The sequence below is a fragment of the Carettochelys insculpta genome, chromosome 21 (assembly GCF_033958435.1).
Source record: "Carettochelys insculpta isolate YL-2023 chromosome 21, ASM3395843v1, whole genome shotgun sequence".
NCBI classification, from domain to species: Eukaryota; Metazoa; Chordata; order Testudines; family Carettochelyidae; genus Carettochelys; species Carettochelys insculpta.
This window is the reverse complement of record NC_134157.1, coordinates 23,650,355-23,668,330: the sequence shown is the minus strand read 5'-3', so window position 1 is coordinate 23,668,330 and position 17,976 is coordinate 23,650,355. Positions and strand designations below refer to the sequence as shown.

Genomic DNA, 17,976 nt, shown 5'->3' with positions numbered 1-17,976 from the left:
TTAGATGGCTCTGAACACTGATTTTTTTTTTTTTAAATGGTATAAACTGAAATAGCCCACTTACTTCTCTGCAGACATTTTTGAGCTCTGTTAGGTCAACAGTGAGAAGGATTTTTGTTTTACAGAAATGTGTTTTTTTTTTTTTGTTTTTTTTTAAATGTGGAACACTGGAAATTCAACTTTTGCTATGTAATTAAAATTAATTTTGTTTATTTTAAACTCCTTGTCCAGCAATCATTCCATTTTGTTTTCCATTGTGTATTTAATTGATGTATTTTTGATGCTGCTTATTTATACTGATGACTTAATGTCTCTCTGCTATATAGCATACTTAGCTATTTTAAACCTCCACTGTGTGGTGGATGTCCTCCATTCCCCCATCACCTAACATCTGGCTTTTTGTCTCTGAAAATCCATGATAGTAGTAGAAAATCTTAACACTTGGCAATGTGGTTGTTAAAGAGACTCAAGCACATGTTAGGACTAATCCTACCAAACTCTTTTGTTGCATTTTTATCAAAGAATTTGTGGTTTGGGTTTTTTTCCTGTGACTAATGAATCAAGTCAATTATTTTGAGGTAGGGAATTATCCCCATTTTTAGAGGAAGGAAGGGGTTGTGATTGAAGTATAAAGAAATTAAGTGACAGATGAAGTCATGCTAAATCTGATAATACAGTTAAGGTCACCTGACTATTAGATGAGCATTAAAAAGGGAACTATTGTCCACTCCAGTATGGAGCAGCCACTCAACAATGCAAACTTGCTCCTAGACCAATCCCTCAAAGTTTTGTAGCCTCTTAATGGTATTCCTCTAAACTCAAATTTCATAGATGGAAATGGTGGTGTGATTATTGTACATACTGCCATGCTATCTCAGCACTTGTTTGAAGTATCATACTACTTACCAATCCACTAATCTAGCAGATACTTATTTCTAGTGTATAATTACACTAAAGTGACAGCTTTCAAATGTTGATTAAACTGTACTGTGCTGTAGCTGCTCTTCCTCCACTGTCGTGTCCAACTCTGCCTTTTATATTCCCCCCTCCCAAAAAAAATTGGAAAAAATCTTGATTGCATTGCCCAATGTTTATAAGCTGAGTACCCTGAAACTAACTGTTCCCTTTTAGTTCTAAGCAATAATTACTTCAAGAAGGGAAAAGCAAACCAAATGCTTGAACGGAAGGGGAGGGGTGAGTTTTACTGGAACTGAAGCAGAAGCTGAGGTGCTGGGGAGAGCATTAGCAATGGGGAACAGCCTGTAATTTCTTAATGCACAATTGTACCTCTAGGAGTGTTTCCCAAATTTAACACAGTCATGCACCCCTTTCAGGACTTCCACCTTATGAGCATAGCCCCTCTCCCAGTGCTTATTGCCTGATTTTTAGTAATTTATTTTTGGCTGTGTATCCCTTGAAATGTGGTAGGTGTTACCACCACGCTGGGAAGCACTACATTAGGAAGTCAGGCAGCCTCCTTCCACCTACTAAAGATGATTAATGAGATGACTGAACCTAGTATCAAAGTTAAGAGGACAGAGTTGAAATGACGGGGGGATAACTGTGTCAGGCTGTAGCGTCACAAAAAAGCAGCCCGCTAACGCCTTAAAGACTAACAACTATAGTGGGTAATGCCAATGAAAGATTTCATATGTGGACGTCCTGGTACGGGGCTGGCTCACACCCGGCCCCACGCGTGCTACGGTTTGGAATGTAGTTCTCAAACCTTGTTGTCCCCACCCTTGCTCTGGCTTATGTATACCTGGCCCTGCAGATTTCCAAGACCAGCATCTGATGAAGTGAGTCTGTGCTCACGCTCAAAACTTTTCCGTTAGTCCAGCGGGTGCCACAGGACCCTTCGTTGCTGCTACTCAACCCTTTTCTGACCCGCCCCCGCTCTATCAAAACTTCACTGCCGCAGCTACGTTTCCCGCGTGGGGAGCCGGGGGCTGCGGCGGCAGCGCGTGGAGCTGAGCCCAGGATTCAGCTGCAGCGCAGGTGGCAGAGCTCACAGCACGGCCCGGGGGCAGCTGGGTCCTTCTGCCCTGGCGCCCCGCCGAGTGCAGTGCTGGCTCCGGCGGCCGGAGCGGAGACGGCACTTACCTCTCCCCGCGGGGGCCGAGCCCACGGCCCCGGACTCGCCCCCGCGTCCTGCTGCACCGCTGGAGCCGGGGCCCGCGTGTGCCTGTGTTGAGGCAGGGCCGCGGCGGGGGCCTGCAGCGCTCCCTGCCGGGCGGGCGGCGCGAACCACCTGCGGCGGGTAGGTCCGCCCTTGAGCCTCCAGCGGCTACAGGCGGTCACGGCCCCCCCCGACAGGCCCTGCGTAGAGCGGGGGCGGTGAGACCTCCCGGGCGGGCTGCTTCTCCTCGGGCCCCTCCCGCCAGGAGCGTCCCTGCCCCTCGTCCTCCCTTCTCGCCTGCTCCTTCCGGCGGGGGGTTTCCGGTTCCGCCCCGTCCCGGAAGCGGCGCAGGGGCTGGCGGAGGCGGGCCCGGACTGAGGCGGCGCGGCGGGGCGCGGTGCGGCGGCCTCTCCGCCGGCATGGCCCGGAACACGCTCTCCTCGCGCTTCCGCCGCCTGGACATCGACGAGTACGACGAGAACAAGTTCGTGGAGGAGCCGGACGAGGCGGCGGCGGCGGCCGAGCCGGACCCGGGCCCCGAGGTGGAGGCGCTGCTGAGGCAATATCCTTCTGGGGAGCCCGCGGCCCGGCCTGGCCGTGCTCTTGCGGCCGGAGCGCAGCGACCATGTGGCGCCCGGCAGCTCTGGGGCGGGTTGGGACGCCCGTCTCTGCGGCGCGCCTGCGGGGCCAGCGCGGGCGCCGGGTCTGGTGGGACGTGCCTCCGCCCGCCGCGGTGCGCGCTGCCTCGTTGACGGGTAGGGCCGGAGCGCTGCTCGGCCTGCCAGGCTGCGGCGCGAAACCGGCTCTGCGGGTTAGAGCGGTGAGCCAGCGGGGAGGGGCAGACAACGGGCTGGCGGGGGCGGACGGCAAGTCCCTGCTCGGCTGGTTTCAAGGGGTCTCTCACGGTTGCAAAGACAGCTGGAAACCTGGGCAGGGCGCAGCCGCGGCAGTGTCTGCCCGGGCTTGTAAAGCACCTGAAACAAAGCTCCGAGGCGTGAACTGCAGCATTTCTTTCGCTGGGCTCTGCTCAGGTGACCTCCACGCTACTCAAAAGTCACGGTGTTAGCTGTCAGTGCGCTGAGTGACGCCCGCACCCACTGGCGGCGGGGGTGCGCCGTTCTGTGAAGATTTACCTTTGCTCTGAGGGGGATTGGGAAAGGCCAGCTTGGCAGAAAGCCAGTTGACTTTCAGTGAGTGTTGGATCCTGCTATGAGACTCTTTCCTTTAGCAAAAGTTTATATTGTATGTATTTTGACACCACAGGGTTACAGGGCAGGCATAATTGACCCCATAGACTTAATGAGGGTCTGTGTGTAGTGGTGGGGAATCAACTTTCAAAAACCTTGGGAAATGCATATTTCATACTAACTGCTTTGATGACATTAAGTAGCCATGCAGAACCTGAAAATACCTACCGCGGAGGAGGTGTTATATGGTATAATTTTTGAACTGCTCTGAGGTATCTGTAAATGCGCCTAGGTAGGACTCGTTTACATTGTCACTTACATTATAACACACCTGTTAAGGTGCAAAACGGTTGGGTCCCCAAAATGTTCTCTTACCCATCTTGTTAGGCAAGACCCTTAGCATCCCTCAGCCCCTCCTCTTTCAGTTCATGTATTTGATGCCAGTTTTTATTGCAATTTTTGTTTTACCTCTGTACTATATATCTGGGTCTGGACTGGAAATTATATAGACATGAGGAAGTGGGTCTGTCCCACGAAACCTCATCACCTAGTAAATCATTTTGTTAGTCTTTAAAGTGCTACGTGACTGCTGTTTTGTTTTGCTAGAATACAGGCTAACATGGCTACCTTTGTTACCATCTTCTCCTTATTTATCTTTGCCTTTTTTAGTTCCATTTTATGAGTTCTAATCTTCATTGTACTTTATTTATGTGAAATAAACATATCTGTTGTACTTTTCTCATCTTTATATGATAGTTTTCAAAGATGAAAAAGCTCCACTTGGCTGATAAAGAAGGCAGCAAACATATGAAATGAAAGTAAGTCCCAGCCTGTTCTGTAATTTTGATTCCAATTGGTATCTCCTTGCCTGTGGAGTTCTAATCAGATCTTGAAATCTGAAAAAAAAACTGTTTGATTGCAGGTTCTAGACTTACGTTTGCAGCACCAATAATTTCTTTAAATAATATAAGAAAAGGGATTATGTGGGATCTAATCTCAATTTTTATAGTGCTTGGTTGTAATTCTTAGTTTATACAGAATTGTTGATTAAAACATCGGAAGCAAATTAGGATACCTATGATTGGTTGCAGGCAGAAGTAGACTAAGAAGCTTGTGTAGAAGGAGAATGTTCCATTGCCTCATTCGATTTCTGAAATATTTTTCAACTGGGACATTGTTTTGAAGTGAGCTAACTGAGCCAAAGTGATGTAAATGTGCTTAAAATAACTCTGCCACCAGCCACACTGGGACCTAGCCCAGATTATTCCTTTTATTAAGGTGCCTGTTCAGAAGATGAAAGCAAGGAGACTCCTTGACAACATGCTTTTAAAATGAAGCATACAGCAAGTGGAGGATGAGAGGGGGAGAGCTGCATGGCCTCTGACTGGGGATAATCTTAAGGAGAAATAGTAGTTTGTTTGTGCTTCTCAGGAAATACCAGATGGAGTTGTGCAGGTCTTTTTTCATAGTGTCCCTTAGAAAAAAAATTGTGTGATGGCCTTGGGAGGCTTATGTCTTCCCACCACAGAAAGGATACAAGTGTGCACCCATCACTAATATACATCAATAGTGACTGCTTTACCACATGTGGAGAGAACAAAGTTCCTTCTCCCCATTCACTGCTTAGATTCTCTGCTTATACTGTTAACAGATAATTGTGGTGGTTGCTGTGATGTAGGAAGTCTCTTTATTAGGGACACCACCACCAACTAAGCACCACCAAATCATTTCAGATATGTCCAAGCAGCCATCAGACTTGGTGTCCACCCAGGCTGGAGTCTAGTCTGTCATCGAAAGGTGACAGGCTCTGTATCTTATTGCCAATCCTCTAAAGTATCTTGTACCCATATTCTGCAGTTCACATTCCTTTACTGTAAAAATTAACTTAGGCAGGAGACCAATTAATTATTCTGTCTGTATAATTTTGTTTCGTGCTGACTCCTTTATATTGATCAGAATTCTTCCTGAGCAGAAACTGTCACTTGGGCTGCTCTTCTTCACCAAATAAAATAGCTCAAAAAGTCCTCCAGGATGCACTTTTCTATCTGAACAAGTGTCAGGAATGACTGGATTAACTATTTTATGGCAGCATTATTTCTGAAACCGAAGTATCAAGTTGATGGTAATATAGTTGTGGACTGTCATGTATTTCAGAGAGGAGTGCTGTCATTAAGTAAGGAAGTAGATTAGTTCATTACCATCCTGCTATTACTTGTATTTATAAGCATAAGATAAATGAAGAGCAAATCATATGAGAGTTTTTCTAGTTATAGTTGCCAGTATACTTTTTAGGTGAGCTCTCCCAGTGGATGCTATTCCTGTTACTTGGCATCGCTGGAACTGAGCAAATGACACTGTTGGGTTGAAAAGTATCAGAGGAGTAGCCATGTTAGTTTGTATCCACAAAAACAAGAAGCCTTGTGGCACCTTACAGACTAACAGATTTACTGGTGCATAAGCTTTTGTGGATAAAGACCCACTTCATCAGATGTGTCTGACAAAGTGGGTCTTTGCCACTTGAGCTTACGCTCCAATAAATCTGTTAGTCTATAAGGTACCATTAGACTTCTCGTTTTTACTGGTGGGTTGTAATGTCAGATAGTTCCATAGCTCAGTGTGAGTAACTGACTGCAAGGGTTGCTGATTTGCAAAGTTTTAAGTTTTGTGGTTAATAAGGTTTCTGTTTTTATTACAGTGAAGTCTTGTCAGCTTTAGTTTAACTGACAAAGGATTTCCTGTCAACTCAGATGTGAGCAGTTGCTTTAAATTTGTAAGTGAAGAGGAAATTGGCCTTGAAGCAAAATGAGTACTTGTTTGCAATCCTTCATGCTGTGCTGTTGGGCTTAAATAATTTTACTCTTGCTATTTAGTTTCAGGGCCTGGGATCACAAGTTTAATTAAAATCATTGTGAAAAATATATCTGATGGTGATTTCTTTGGCTCTTTTAAAATTTTTACATTTATATTTAACTGTCGTGTGACTGTTCTTACTGGACAGCATAGGATTTTCCAAAATACCTCGCTCCATTACCACAAGTTGAATTTTGTAGAAAAGCTAATATCTCTTCATTGGCAAAGCTCAGGTTTCCACAGTCTCCTGTGGAAGGAGAAACTTTTTAAAATGCTGTTTCCTGAGCTGCTCAATTGCATTTCAGTATCTCATTGTGTGCATCTATTTCTACACTTAGGATTTGCAGGAGACCATGGGATGTTTCCCAGATGAGGTATGCATGCATTCCCTTTCATAAATAGACGCATGTAATTTGAATCTTCCCATGCTGTCAACTTGCATAGGATACAACTGAGGCTCTGCTATCTCGATGTAGCCGGTGTGCGCCTTTCATGTCTTCTGTGTTGTCAAATCCCATAATTTTCTCTCCACATAGTGTTTGATGGAGGGATTCTTTTGCTTCACTCCTTACGTTGTTTCTTGAGTTGCCCATAGCAGATGCTCAGGCTTCATTCATTAAAATGTTTGATACTTTCTTCATCTTCTAAGGATAATGTTGAAGATGAGTTGTTCAGCTCTTATTAATCTTGGCATTTGTAATAAATTCTTTCCATTTAATACTTCATATTTTCCTGGGGCATGTGCTTTCAAAGACATTTAGATATTTGTCTGCAGCTTTGGTGGACTTCCAGCCTCTGGAATCATAGGCAAGGTGAAAATGACATTTGAGTTGAAGTTGTAGTTTGGTTTTTAAGACTAAATTTTGCTTAAGCTAGTAAATGTAGCTGACATCTTGCCAATTTTTGACATCTTCCTCTAGATATCCCCAATGGATTGGGTTATAGAGTTTTCCCCCACCTTATGAGGGTAATTTGTTCCGGAAAATCCCCTCTTAGGGTGAATTCTCGTAAGTTGAAAATGTAATTACCATTCATTTCAATGGGGAAAAAATTTTATGCATTCCTGAGCCCCAACATGTACACCCATTTATGGTAAAACAACACCAAATCTAATTAAATCCAGTGCAAGGGGGTGGGCAGGGCAGAGCAGGGCACAGGGAGGCAGCCCGGCCTGAGTGCAGCTTAAGTTAAGTGGGGAGGGAACACTGCCAGGGGCTGGTCGTGCAGGGAGCTAGGCAGGAACAGGGGGCCCCTGGCTCGCAAGAGGCGATGCCTCTCTCGTGGGGCTGTGTGGCGGAGAGGTCCCGCCAGGGGCAGCTGAGGTGGCAGCGGTGGGCGAGCCAGGCGCTAAATGGGAGGGAGTGCCCCAGACAGTGAGCGGCACCTGAGGCGCTGCGCAGGGTGAGTGACGGCGGCCCCCTAGCTGCCCAGGGGGTGAGCAGCAGCAGCAGGGCTGGGATGGGCTGCGCACCCAGCATCCATGTCTCGCAGAGCAGCATGATCTACTGCTGGGACTCGGATGACTCTACCTCCCCGCACCAGACTGCCGCCCCCTCGCAGGGCGCCGCCGCACCCCTGCACAGCCTCTTCAAGACCAATGCAGCCGACTCCAAACCTCTCGGTGCTTGCCTACCAGAGCCGCCAGCCTCCAAATCGGTCCTTGTAAATGCGAAGAAATGCCTTGTAAGCTGAAGTAGGGGTATTAAATGAAACTCCTCGTAAAGTCGAATTCTCATAACTCAAATGGGTGTATCTCGGGGTATGACTGTAGTTATATTTTAATAGCTATTTAACATGTTGTTTTGGGGCACTGAGTTCCTACCCACCTACTTTGTGTATCCTAACTTTAGGAGTTGTGGAATCCAGCATACCTTTTTGCCACAAAAAAACTATTGAAAGAATTGGGACTGCTTTCTAATTGAAGATAGTAGGGTCAGACCCTTTCTGGATCATGTTCGTCTAGGTTACATGTAACTTCCACTTGATAATGCTACATTAGAATTTGTCTTAAGTATTCACTGTGTTCTTTGTAAGTAATGTAATTTTTGTGACGAGCTGTAATAGGTCAGTGTTCAGGGTGATGCTCAACCATTATTTTGTACAGTATTCAGGTGTCTTTGTTATAAGTTGCTTCACTGTAAGTCATTTTGCATATAAGTCTTTAGTTCAGTAAAGCAGATTCATTGTAAGTCGCACTGATCTGCACTTACGTTGTTTGGGAGCCGAGGGACCAAAAGCCAGGAACATAACTGGGCACTGTGGTGGCCAGGCAGCAGGTGCTGTAGTTCAGGGGCCTGGAAGTGAGCCCTGAAGTAATGGGGGACTGAGGGGGAGTCAGCGTTGTGTTGGAGCTGGTAGGGAATCAGTGCGGAGCTTCAGGGAGCCAGCAGGGGACTGGCAGGGAATTGCAGGGAGGTGGCAGGGAGCTGGCTTATCTTTTTCTAATTGGTTATTGGTCTTATTAGTATTTATTTATACTATTTATTTAATTCTATTCTATTTCCATTGTTTTTTGTGGGTTATAAGTACATATTGGGCTTGTCTATACTACCACCTTCTGTTGAAGGAAGGATGGTAATCAGGGTGTTGGGAGTTAACTAATGAAGTGCTGCCGTGCATAGGCAGCATTTCATTAAGCAAATTCCCCGCCCGCGGCAACTCTGAAGTTTTAAACTTTGAAGTACCAGCACACGTCTAGCCGCAGGTCACCCGCCAGTACTTCAAAGTGCTGGGGCAAAAATTTTGAGAAGTAAGGGGACTTCAAAGTTGCCCCAGCACTTCAAAGTTTTAAACTTCGAAGTACTGGCACACGTCGAGCCGCTGGCACACCCGCCAGTACTTCAAAGTGCCGGGGCAACTTTGAAGTCCCCTTACTTCTCAAAATTTTTGCCCCAGCACTTTGAAGTACTGGCGGGTGAGCCGCGGCTAGACGTGTGCCGGTACTTCGAAGTTTAAAACTTCGGAGTTGCTGTGGGCGGGGAATTTGCTTAATGAAGTGCTGCCTATGCACGGCAAGCACTTCATTAGTAAACTCCCAACACCCTCATTACCATCCTTCCTTTGACAAAAGGTGGTAGTGAGACAAGCCCATGATGTACTACACATTTGTGAACTGTACATGTGGAGAATGTATCTCAAGCTTATTATTATGGCATTATTCCTTATGGATATTAATTCCCCTCTAAGTCATTTCACTATAAGTTGTTTTAAGTCCAGGTTACCTTCCTAAATAATGCAAGGACCCCCTGTATACACAATATATACAGTGATAAAAGATATATTGATCATGAACTGAATTTGTTTTGATGTGTTTTGACACACTACTCAATCTTCTGGAAATCCAGTTATTCTGCATTAAAGTACACTGTGGTGATCTTTAGATCATATTAAAAAAAGGGTTGTGACAGCCTTATCAAAAGGTTGCTACAGTTCCTCCTTGCTTCTCTCTCAAGTTAGGTGTGTTGAAAGATCCAGTGCTCTGAACTGTTTACTGTGGAAAGCTTAATTATTTTCAAGAACAGCTAAACAATTTGGGTCCTTGACTTGCTGTGCTGCACAGGTGATATGCTTCAAGCTTTTCACACAGCCCTAAGGAATTCTCCCTTGAACACGAAGAACCAAGCAATAAAGGTAAATGGAGCCTTTGGGTTTCTAATGGTGTGATTGTTAGTTTACCTTAGGTGCTGATACACTGATCCTTAATGACCCAGCTATGGAGTGCTAGTATACTTTAAACAGCCTATTTCTAAAGATATTGATAGGCTATTAGTGACTATGTGAACCATTGTTAAATGTATACACTGTATATTTCTCCTTAGACACCTATGATTAGTTAACTGCTTTTTTTCAGTGGGTGCACCTTTAACATGCACACTCTAGGGGAAGAATATTAGAAATCCAATCCATGTAGCTTCTTCACCTGGGTGCACATAATTGGCAGATGGAATATGACAGCAAGATCATGCTAGGGCATAGCTTGCTGAGATACTTAGAAGCCTGGTCCATTAACCCACCAAATACCATTATGCTTTCTCAAAAGGGAAGAGTGATCTTTTTCAATCTTCGTAAGGTTTAAAGAAGTTGGTTCTTAAGTGTCCCTAACTATTGAAATTTAAAATGGTAAAACTAAAGCCTAATAGTTGACAAACTCCCATAGCCTTTTCTATCCAGCTGAGAATTCCATTACATATTACTTGCTAGACATCATTGGCCCAGTAAATGTGCATTTTATATACAGTTAAGATTTTGCTGCTTCTGCTCTCTGGAGTGGAGGGCTCTGATGTCATTCTGCTTCTCTTGTCGTTGCAGGAACGGGTCCAGGGAGTGGTGCTTAAGGTCCTCACTGCCTTTAAAAGCAGTGAGATAGAACAGGCAGTAAACTCGTTAGATAGAAATGGCATTGACTTGTTAATGAAGTACATTTATAAAGGATTTGAAAAGCCAACAGAAAATAGCAGTGCAATATTACTTCAATGGCATGAAAAGGTATGTGTCTCTTCCAATGTAAATGACGCCATAGTTCAGTAGTATCATGAGTGAAAATCTTTTGAGTGCAGCATCCTGTGATAAGATAGTCAGGAGGTACTTGAGAAGGAATCTGATGATAGCGTATGTGCCTCAGGGATACACTAGTTGAGACTTCATCTCCCTACTGGTCTGCTAAACTTTGGATTTATTAACTCAATGTGCTTCAGAGTCCATCTTTCCTTGCAGCCATTTAAGAATGTTGGGAGTCTATGGAAGAGACATGACACTGTAAAAAGGAATAAAAATAAGGTGGAAGTATTATAATAACATCTATCTACGACTTTTTGTGTGTGTGTGTGTGTGTGTGTGTGTATATATATATATATATGTAGATTGTGTTAATCTATCTAGGATTACTTACTCATTCACACTCACTCTCTCTCTCTCTCTCTCTCTCTCAGATAGATTTTATTATAATACAAATCAATCATGTGCATGTCGAGTGGGAGGTGCATGGGTGTGTGTTTCTCTAGCACATATTCAGAAGACTTCAAAAAATTGGTATCTGGATGTAGGAGACTGAGCAGTGATTGTTAAACAACTCTTAACTTGCAGGAGAAACTCCTGTGAAGTCTTGTAACTGAAAAGCTTTGACTTGGTCGACACTCTACCTTAAAGCAGTCATCCCACACTTGAACTCTAACCTATGATCCTGAGGCAAAGGTCCCCTATGGAATGGGTTTTTTTATGGGCCCACAAGGGTGAGGAACAGGCTGGGCTGTCAACACATTGCTGTGGCAGTGTGTCGATAGGATGTGATGTTTGAACAGGCATATAGGTCTGTATGGAATGTGCAGAGTGAAGGTCTGACTGCAGAGCAAAGGATCTCTTTAAATTCAGCAGTCAGTGTATATCTAAAACTAAGGTGTTAGACATTAAAGGCTCTGCCATTTGGGGATGGGGACATGTGCTGATCCCAACACAGCACAGATATTTAGTAACTTCAGCAAAGACTTTTGCAACTGCCACTTCCTTCAGTATGCCATTTCAAAGGTGGTCAGGGAAGGATATGACCTTGTTCTCATGACAGCAAAGAATATATTGCTGTCTGCTTCTTGTTTACATTGAAAATGTTGGTTTTTGGCTATTGTGGGTTGGTGGCTCATGGCATATGATATAACTGGGCATTCTGCCATGGCTGAGAAGATATCACCACTCAAGAGTATGTAACTAAATGTAAAAACAGCCAGTATGCTCACCTTGGTTGTCACTTGATAACAAGGAGGACGAATATACTCATTACCTGACTTTGAAAGGAATAAAGCAAATTTCGAAGTAGACCTGGCTCTGTTTCCAAACTGAAGCTTTGCTTTCATTCAACTTCTTGATACTACAGTAAACTTTCATATTCAGCATTCTGTGATTTGGAATTCTCAAAGAACTGGTATTTTAACCATAAGTAAATTTGTTACGTTTTCCATAAGCATAGTATAGTGAAAGCAAATACAGTAAACCCTCAAGATACATGCAATCAAGTTGCACGTGTCTTGGGTTAATGGAACTGCCATCCCTGACGGTAGTGGGGAAACTGCTCCTGTCCAGGGCAGCAGCCATGAGTCAGGCTGCCAGCCCTCACAGGAGCAGTTTCCTGCTCCCCAGAGTGGGTGGAGAGCTGAGAACCAGGGGGCAGCCTGGCTCGCAGCTCCCCTCCGCTTGCAGAGAGGGGAAACTGAGCAGGGTCGCAGCTCAGGTTAGTTTCCTGGCTCTGTGGATGGAGGGGAGCAGGGAGCCAGGCTGTCCCTGGTTCCCAGTTCTCTTCAACCGTCTGGAGCCAGGAAACCAAACAAGGCTGCTGCCCTGCTTAGTTTCCCTTCTCTGCAAGCACAGGGGAACCAGAAGCCAGGCTGCTGCCTGATTCCCAGCTTCCTGTCACTTGTGGGACCTGGGAAACTGACCAGATGGTTAGTTTTCCCGGTCCTGTAAGGGGTTTGGAGAAGGGAACCAGGCTGACCCTGGTTCCTGATTTTGCCACTCTGGGTGCCAGGAAACTGACCAGCCCTGGGGGGCTGGACAGTTTCCCTGTTCCTGCAAGGCCTGTGTAACTCGAGTATTTACTGTACAGTGTACAATAATACTGTTAGTAAATAAAGTACTCTGCATTTATTTGTTTAATATCTAATGCTTTCTTTAGTGTTATGCATTACTAGGTATACCTCTGTTATCCAGAATATCTGAATAACCGGCAACCTCCCACTCCCAGGGCTGCCAGATATGAAAGTTTACTGTACTGATACAAAGTGATTGATTCCTGGAGAGAGGAGTCATCTTTGTAGTCCTTTGAGATCTAGCACTTCCTTTCAGCACCTTTGTAAATTAGGGTCAGAACCAGTTGCCCAGTTTCAGCAACAGACAGTCCCAAGTCACAACTGAGAATTAAGTGGGTAAAAACTTTGAATTCTTAACACACCCAGGTTATGTATTATATGTAAACTGTCTTTAATGTCTGTTGGCTGGAGGATTGTTTATAATACTGCATTCCTTGTTCCATGGACCTACATTGAAATATTGCATAGGCTACATTTTTATTGCATCTAGCAGCCAAAATGGCAAGTACCCTGAAGTCTTAAAATTACCTGTTTCTTCTGCCTTTTTCTCATCACTAGTATATCTACAATTTAGAGACTAATGTTGGTATATGTTTAGTGTTTGGACACAGGATATGAAACAGACTAAAAACAAAAGAATACTGTTTCCTATCAGAACTATAGCAGGGGACATTCTGCATCTGTAGTACAGGCTGAACCTTTCTAATCCGGACCACTTGTCCAGCGACATCCATAATCTGGTATGACTTTAATTAGCTGAATGACCACTTATGGATGTGGTCAAGATTCCTGTGGTCCCATGAACTTTGTTTATAGCCACCAGTCCTGGCTCTGAGTGTTCTGTGCTGTTGCTTAGCTGTAATTTACCCCAAATGTTTAAGAGCCCAGGAGGCAGTAGAAATGTTGGCAGTGTGTTAAACAGTATTGCCCTCCTGTGGTCTGGCAAATTCTCTTGTCACCAGACAGGTTCTCAGGGTGCTGGATGAGAAAGGTTCAACCTATAATTCAAAGTTTAATAAATGTGAATACAGGATATTGCTAAGAAGATGATAGTGATATCTCCCCTAACTGTCCTTTGGTTCTGGAAGACAAGTGAAGAGCTTGAGTGCCTCAAATACTTGAACCTTGCACTCTTCATTCTGTTTCTCAGCAGGCTTGTGAAAAATGAGATCATCATCCCTATAGGATGTCTGGGGGAACTGAGGCATAGACATGATAGATTGGCCCAAGGTTCTGAAGACAGTCAGTGCAAGTTCAGGACTTGAATTCAGATCCACAGTCCTAGTTTAGCACCCTACGCATGAGTTCATTTCACCTCAATGATTTGGGGAATAAATTGTACCAGGGATTAAAGAGTATGAAAATTGGGCTTTTTACAACCACAACATAAGAACACCAGAATTTAAATTATTCTGTAAGAGCACAACTTTGGGAGATAACAGATTTCCTCAGGTGGGAGATTAATAGAAACAGGAACTTAAAGTGCCTCAAATGGGGAGTGTGTCCACTAATATGTTCCCACTGTTTGGCTTTAGAGCGTCTCTTTCAGGAAAAGCTACAGTTGTGGCTGACTATTGATAATACTTTACTTGGGCATATTTTCCTTTTTAATGGGTCTGAAAAAGAGAACTGTTTTTTGTTTCATGTTCACTTGCGTATTTGTTACCCTATCTTTCAGAAAAATTAACTACTGTAAGTAAGGTTTTTAATTCCAGCACCTATTAGGGGAAAAAATATTTTCATTAAAGAGCTTTGAGAATAAGAAAGTGAAGTATATGCTTGAACCTCCTCATCTGCAAATTGTGTCTGAATTTCAGGAACTTTAGCAATTAACTGGAAAAGTGAACTTAGTTTGAACTGTTATAATTAAATACAAACATGAGGTTTGCCAATATCTGCTGTTATTTTTGAGATGCCTTGAGTGTGTAATGGTGTCATTTGATGTGTAATATCTATCTCCTTTTCCCACCCTCACAGGCATTAGCAGTAGGTGGACTAGGTTCCATAGTAAGAGTTCTTACAGCAAGAAAGACTGTTTAAAAGACTTAACTTGAACCAAGATGAACAGTTTGGACTCAGAAGAAAGAATTAGCTGAAGAGACACTGGCCCATCTTTCTAGACATTGCAATGTACTTACACACTTTGGAAACCTCGGGAATGCTTCTAATTTTAAAGGTTTGGGAAAAGAGTAAATGTTACTGTGTTTTATGACTATCAACTACAGGAGCTGAGGCAGTCTGTTCCCATGTTTAAAGGTAATGCAGAAGGCAAAGTCAGCTCTTGTTACTGTAAGGGGAGAGGTATTTTTCTCGGATGCTGCACACTGAAGTATAGTGACATAAGAGCCTACACGTATCGCTTATTTAAGACGAGGTAGCGATGGCTTCATCAGGTGCAAAGTTCCAATTTGTTTCTGGGTTGGGGGCAGGGGAAGGTTTATTTGAAGGGGGATTTTGTACATACAATCAAAGGACTAGCTGGACTACTGAGTTGGTTTCATTGTAAAGTGCCTGTTGCATCAGTAAAGCTCTTGGATTATAAGACTCAAATCAAATTTAGATCAAATTGCCCTTGAGTCAAAGGCAAATTAGTGTTGACATATTCCTGGTACAGGATCCCACCTCCAAAATCCATTGTGTTCTTTTTTTACATCTGTGTCACCTAGATTGTCTCTAAAGGACATGCTTTAAGTTAGAGCACCTTTTGTTCACTGGACTAAATGACACCTAACTGCACTGGCAGAACAAGGCAAAGGTCATCTGCTACTGTGTTTACTTGAATGTTTCCTTCTGGCCCTGACTTAATTTGTATGTATAAAGAGGGGATTAAGTTACATGCCAAATATAATATAATATATATATTAAGGGTGTCTGACTGGGTTTGGTTTATTTCTCTTCATGCCAGCTGAGCAAGGAACTATTGCCAAGCTCATGTATAAATAATGCTGTTATGGAAAAGTGTCGTTGCCTTTTGAGCATTTAAGTAAGGAGAGTGCTTGCTTACTTCAGTGAGAACTATGTTCATGTCTTTAAACAGAAGTACATTCACTCCCTTTTAAAGTGGACTTTTTTGGAGTAGTGTCCTGCTAATAAACTATATTAGCACATCTTTAACATGCAAAGCTGTGTGGTTGGTGATCTGTGAGAGGAGATCCTATCATTCATGTGAACACAATGGAGCATAAAGGACTGGTCAAGGGATTTATATATAACTCACGGGTGCACTTACAATTAGACAAGGACGACCTAAAACTAGACCTCAATGCATAGGCTGTACTTTTTTTCCTAGTACAGTATTTCTCAGTCATACATGAAAAGATTTCAAGAGGCATGCAGTAGAAAAGTTACAGAAGAGGCAGGAGGTAGGCCAATAAGGCTGAAGTCCCAAAAGGAGTACATGAACGTTAAGTTTGGAAAACACTGTTCCAGTACATGGATGAGTAATGTAGGCTAGCAAGTGGGCTGAATGGCCCTTCATCTCAGTATGCCATGAGATTGTCGTTACCAGGCCCATTTCCGCAGCTAGGGCAGTTTTAACTGCACTTGCATACTGTGAATTTGCAGGGTGTACTGACTGAACCACAGCAGCACTGGATGCAGAGGGAGTGCACTGCTTTTACAGTAAATGTTGTGTGCAATCAGCATGCAGCTTGCTTTACATGTCACTTTAGTAAGGGTGGTAGTGAAAAACCTCTGCAGATAAATGAACAACCCTGCACACCCAAGCAACTAAATTTCTCATGGGCCACACATCGGCTACAGGTGAAATCACTGCTGTTTGATTAAAATTTGAATTGAGACCCCTAGCCACTTCATAGGCCCACTGTAAGCAACATATGTAGATCCTGAAGAGGCATGACAACACAGCTGCCAAAAGTCATGACCAATGCAAGATAGCTTCCCTTAATCAAGTGCTTTTCAGGGCAATACATCTATGCAGGGATAAAAGAGCACTTGATTCTAACTACAGGGCAGCAGTTGAACTTTTAGTACATTTAGAAAGTCACACAGCCTTCACTGGCAGTCGCTCCCCTGCAATAGAGAGGGTACTTCGCATCATGTGAGGGGAGAGTTTCTCTCTAAGGAAAACAGAGCATGCACTTACCCTTTAAGAAGATAGGTTTGGTTCATGATGTAAGAGCAGTTTCCACACACAGGTCAGTTGCATTGACCATGGAGGTAACCAAATAAAATCATTAGAAGGAAATCCAGACTTTTAATCAAAAATAGTGCACCACAAATTAGTTCTCCAGTTGTTTCAATGTTATATAATACAGTTCATATTTACAGCACAAAAGCAATAGATCAAAATCCACTAGCAAGTATTCATCGAAAGGGTTATATATACACTCCAAGAGCTTTTATACAAGGAAAAGTACATTGTTAACATATATCATCTATTCTTGCTGATAAAGAAAATTCAGCATAGGAAAACTAGTTCGTGGGTTCAAACTGAGGCTCTGCTATGCTATTCAATAGAGAATACTTAGCTGAGAAGACTGCTTTCCTTTAGGTTCAATAGCAACCCAGAGCAAGTTCAAGAACTCAAAGCAGCTTTGAAGTAAGGCCTCAGTCAGCATGTGCATAGGCAGTAGTCAACAAGAAGAGTATGGGGGGGCCTCAAAGAATACCTGGATAAAAAGACACTTGTAAAGGGTCTCTTTTCTACAAATGAGAGTCTGTTTCTTAAATATTTTATGAAAGGGGTTATTCATCCTAATGTAATGTTTATAATTACAATAAAATGAAAGCATTAGCTCTAAGCATACATAGCAGTAATTCTCATTACTCCATTTGGAGGTGGAAGAATAATGGACGCAAGTCTCTGCCCATTATATTTAAATTGTTTAATATTTAAACACATTACATTTGTCTGTTACAGCAAGTTAACTCTGGGCTACAGGTAGCCCTTGAGCTCCTCCATTGGGTAAAGCCAAAGCCATTGGAGGTGTTCACATAGGTGTAAGGACAGAGCCTGTTTACTGAAAATCTTGTTGCTATTCTCCCACAGTACAAATGTAACGTCACACCTTGGGGGGGGGGGGTGTTTCATTCCAGAAGATTTATGAAACTCCTTTCAAACTTTACTGCTCCTAGCACACCACTGCTCCACCCTTTGTAAGGTTGAAATACTATAGCAACTATAGAAAGGTCTTACCCCCAAAGAAACATTAGGTCTAAAATTCTAGCTTAAGTTTGTTGAATTTTCTTTAAACAGATACACTGGATAAAAATAGTGTTATTCAGC

The 17,976-nt window shown here is 43.4% G+C and overlaps 2 protein-coding genes and 1 long non-coding RNA gene across 3 annotated transcripts in view; 2 read left to right on the top strand and 1 right to left on the bottom strand.

Moving 5' to 3' along the window:
• Positions 1-2,461: 2,461 nt before the first annotated feature.
• Positions 2,462-17,065, top strand: ARPC5L (actin related protein 2/3 complex subunit 5 like). Its single transcript, XM_075015237.1, has 4 exons — positions 2,462-2,682; positions 9,715-9,786; positions 10,465-10,641; positions 14,706-17,065. Exons 1-4 carry the CDS (start codon positions 2,539-2,541, stop codon positions 14,766-14,768), a joined length of 456 nt encoding a protein of 151 aa, XP_074871338.1. The 5' UTR covers positions 2,462-2,538; the 3' UTR covers positions 14,769-17,065.
• LOC142023847 (uncharacterized) lies at positions 2,700-9,627 on the top strand. The gene is made up of 3 exons (XR_012648324.1): positions 2,700-3,309; positions 4,063-4,124; positions 9,609-9,627. It is a non-coding gene; the product is annotated as an uncharacterized LOC142023847 (long non-coding RNA).
• Positions 17,066-17,215: 150 nt separating the features above from the next.
• GOLGA1 (golgin A1) overlaps positions 17,216-17,976 on the bottom strand; it is a 29,938-nt gene continuing 29,177 nt past the window's right edge. The window contains exon 24 of the transcript XR_012648322.1: positions 17,216-17,359. The gene's annotated coding sequence lies outside the window, so the exon portion shown is untranslated. The remainder of the gene's footprint in view (positions 17,360-17,976) is intronic.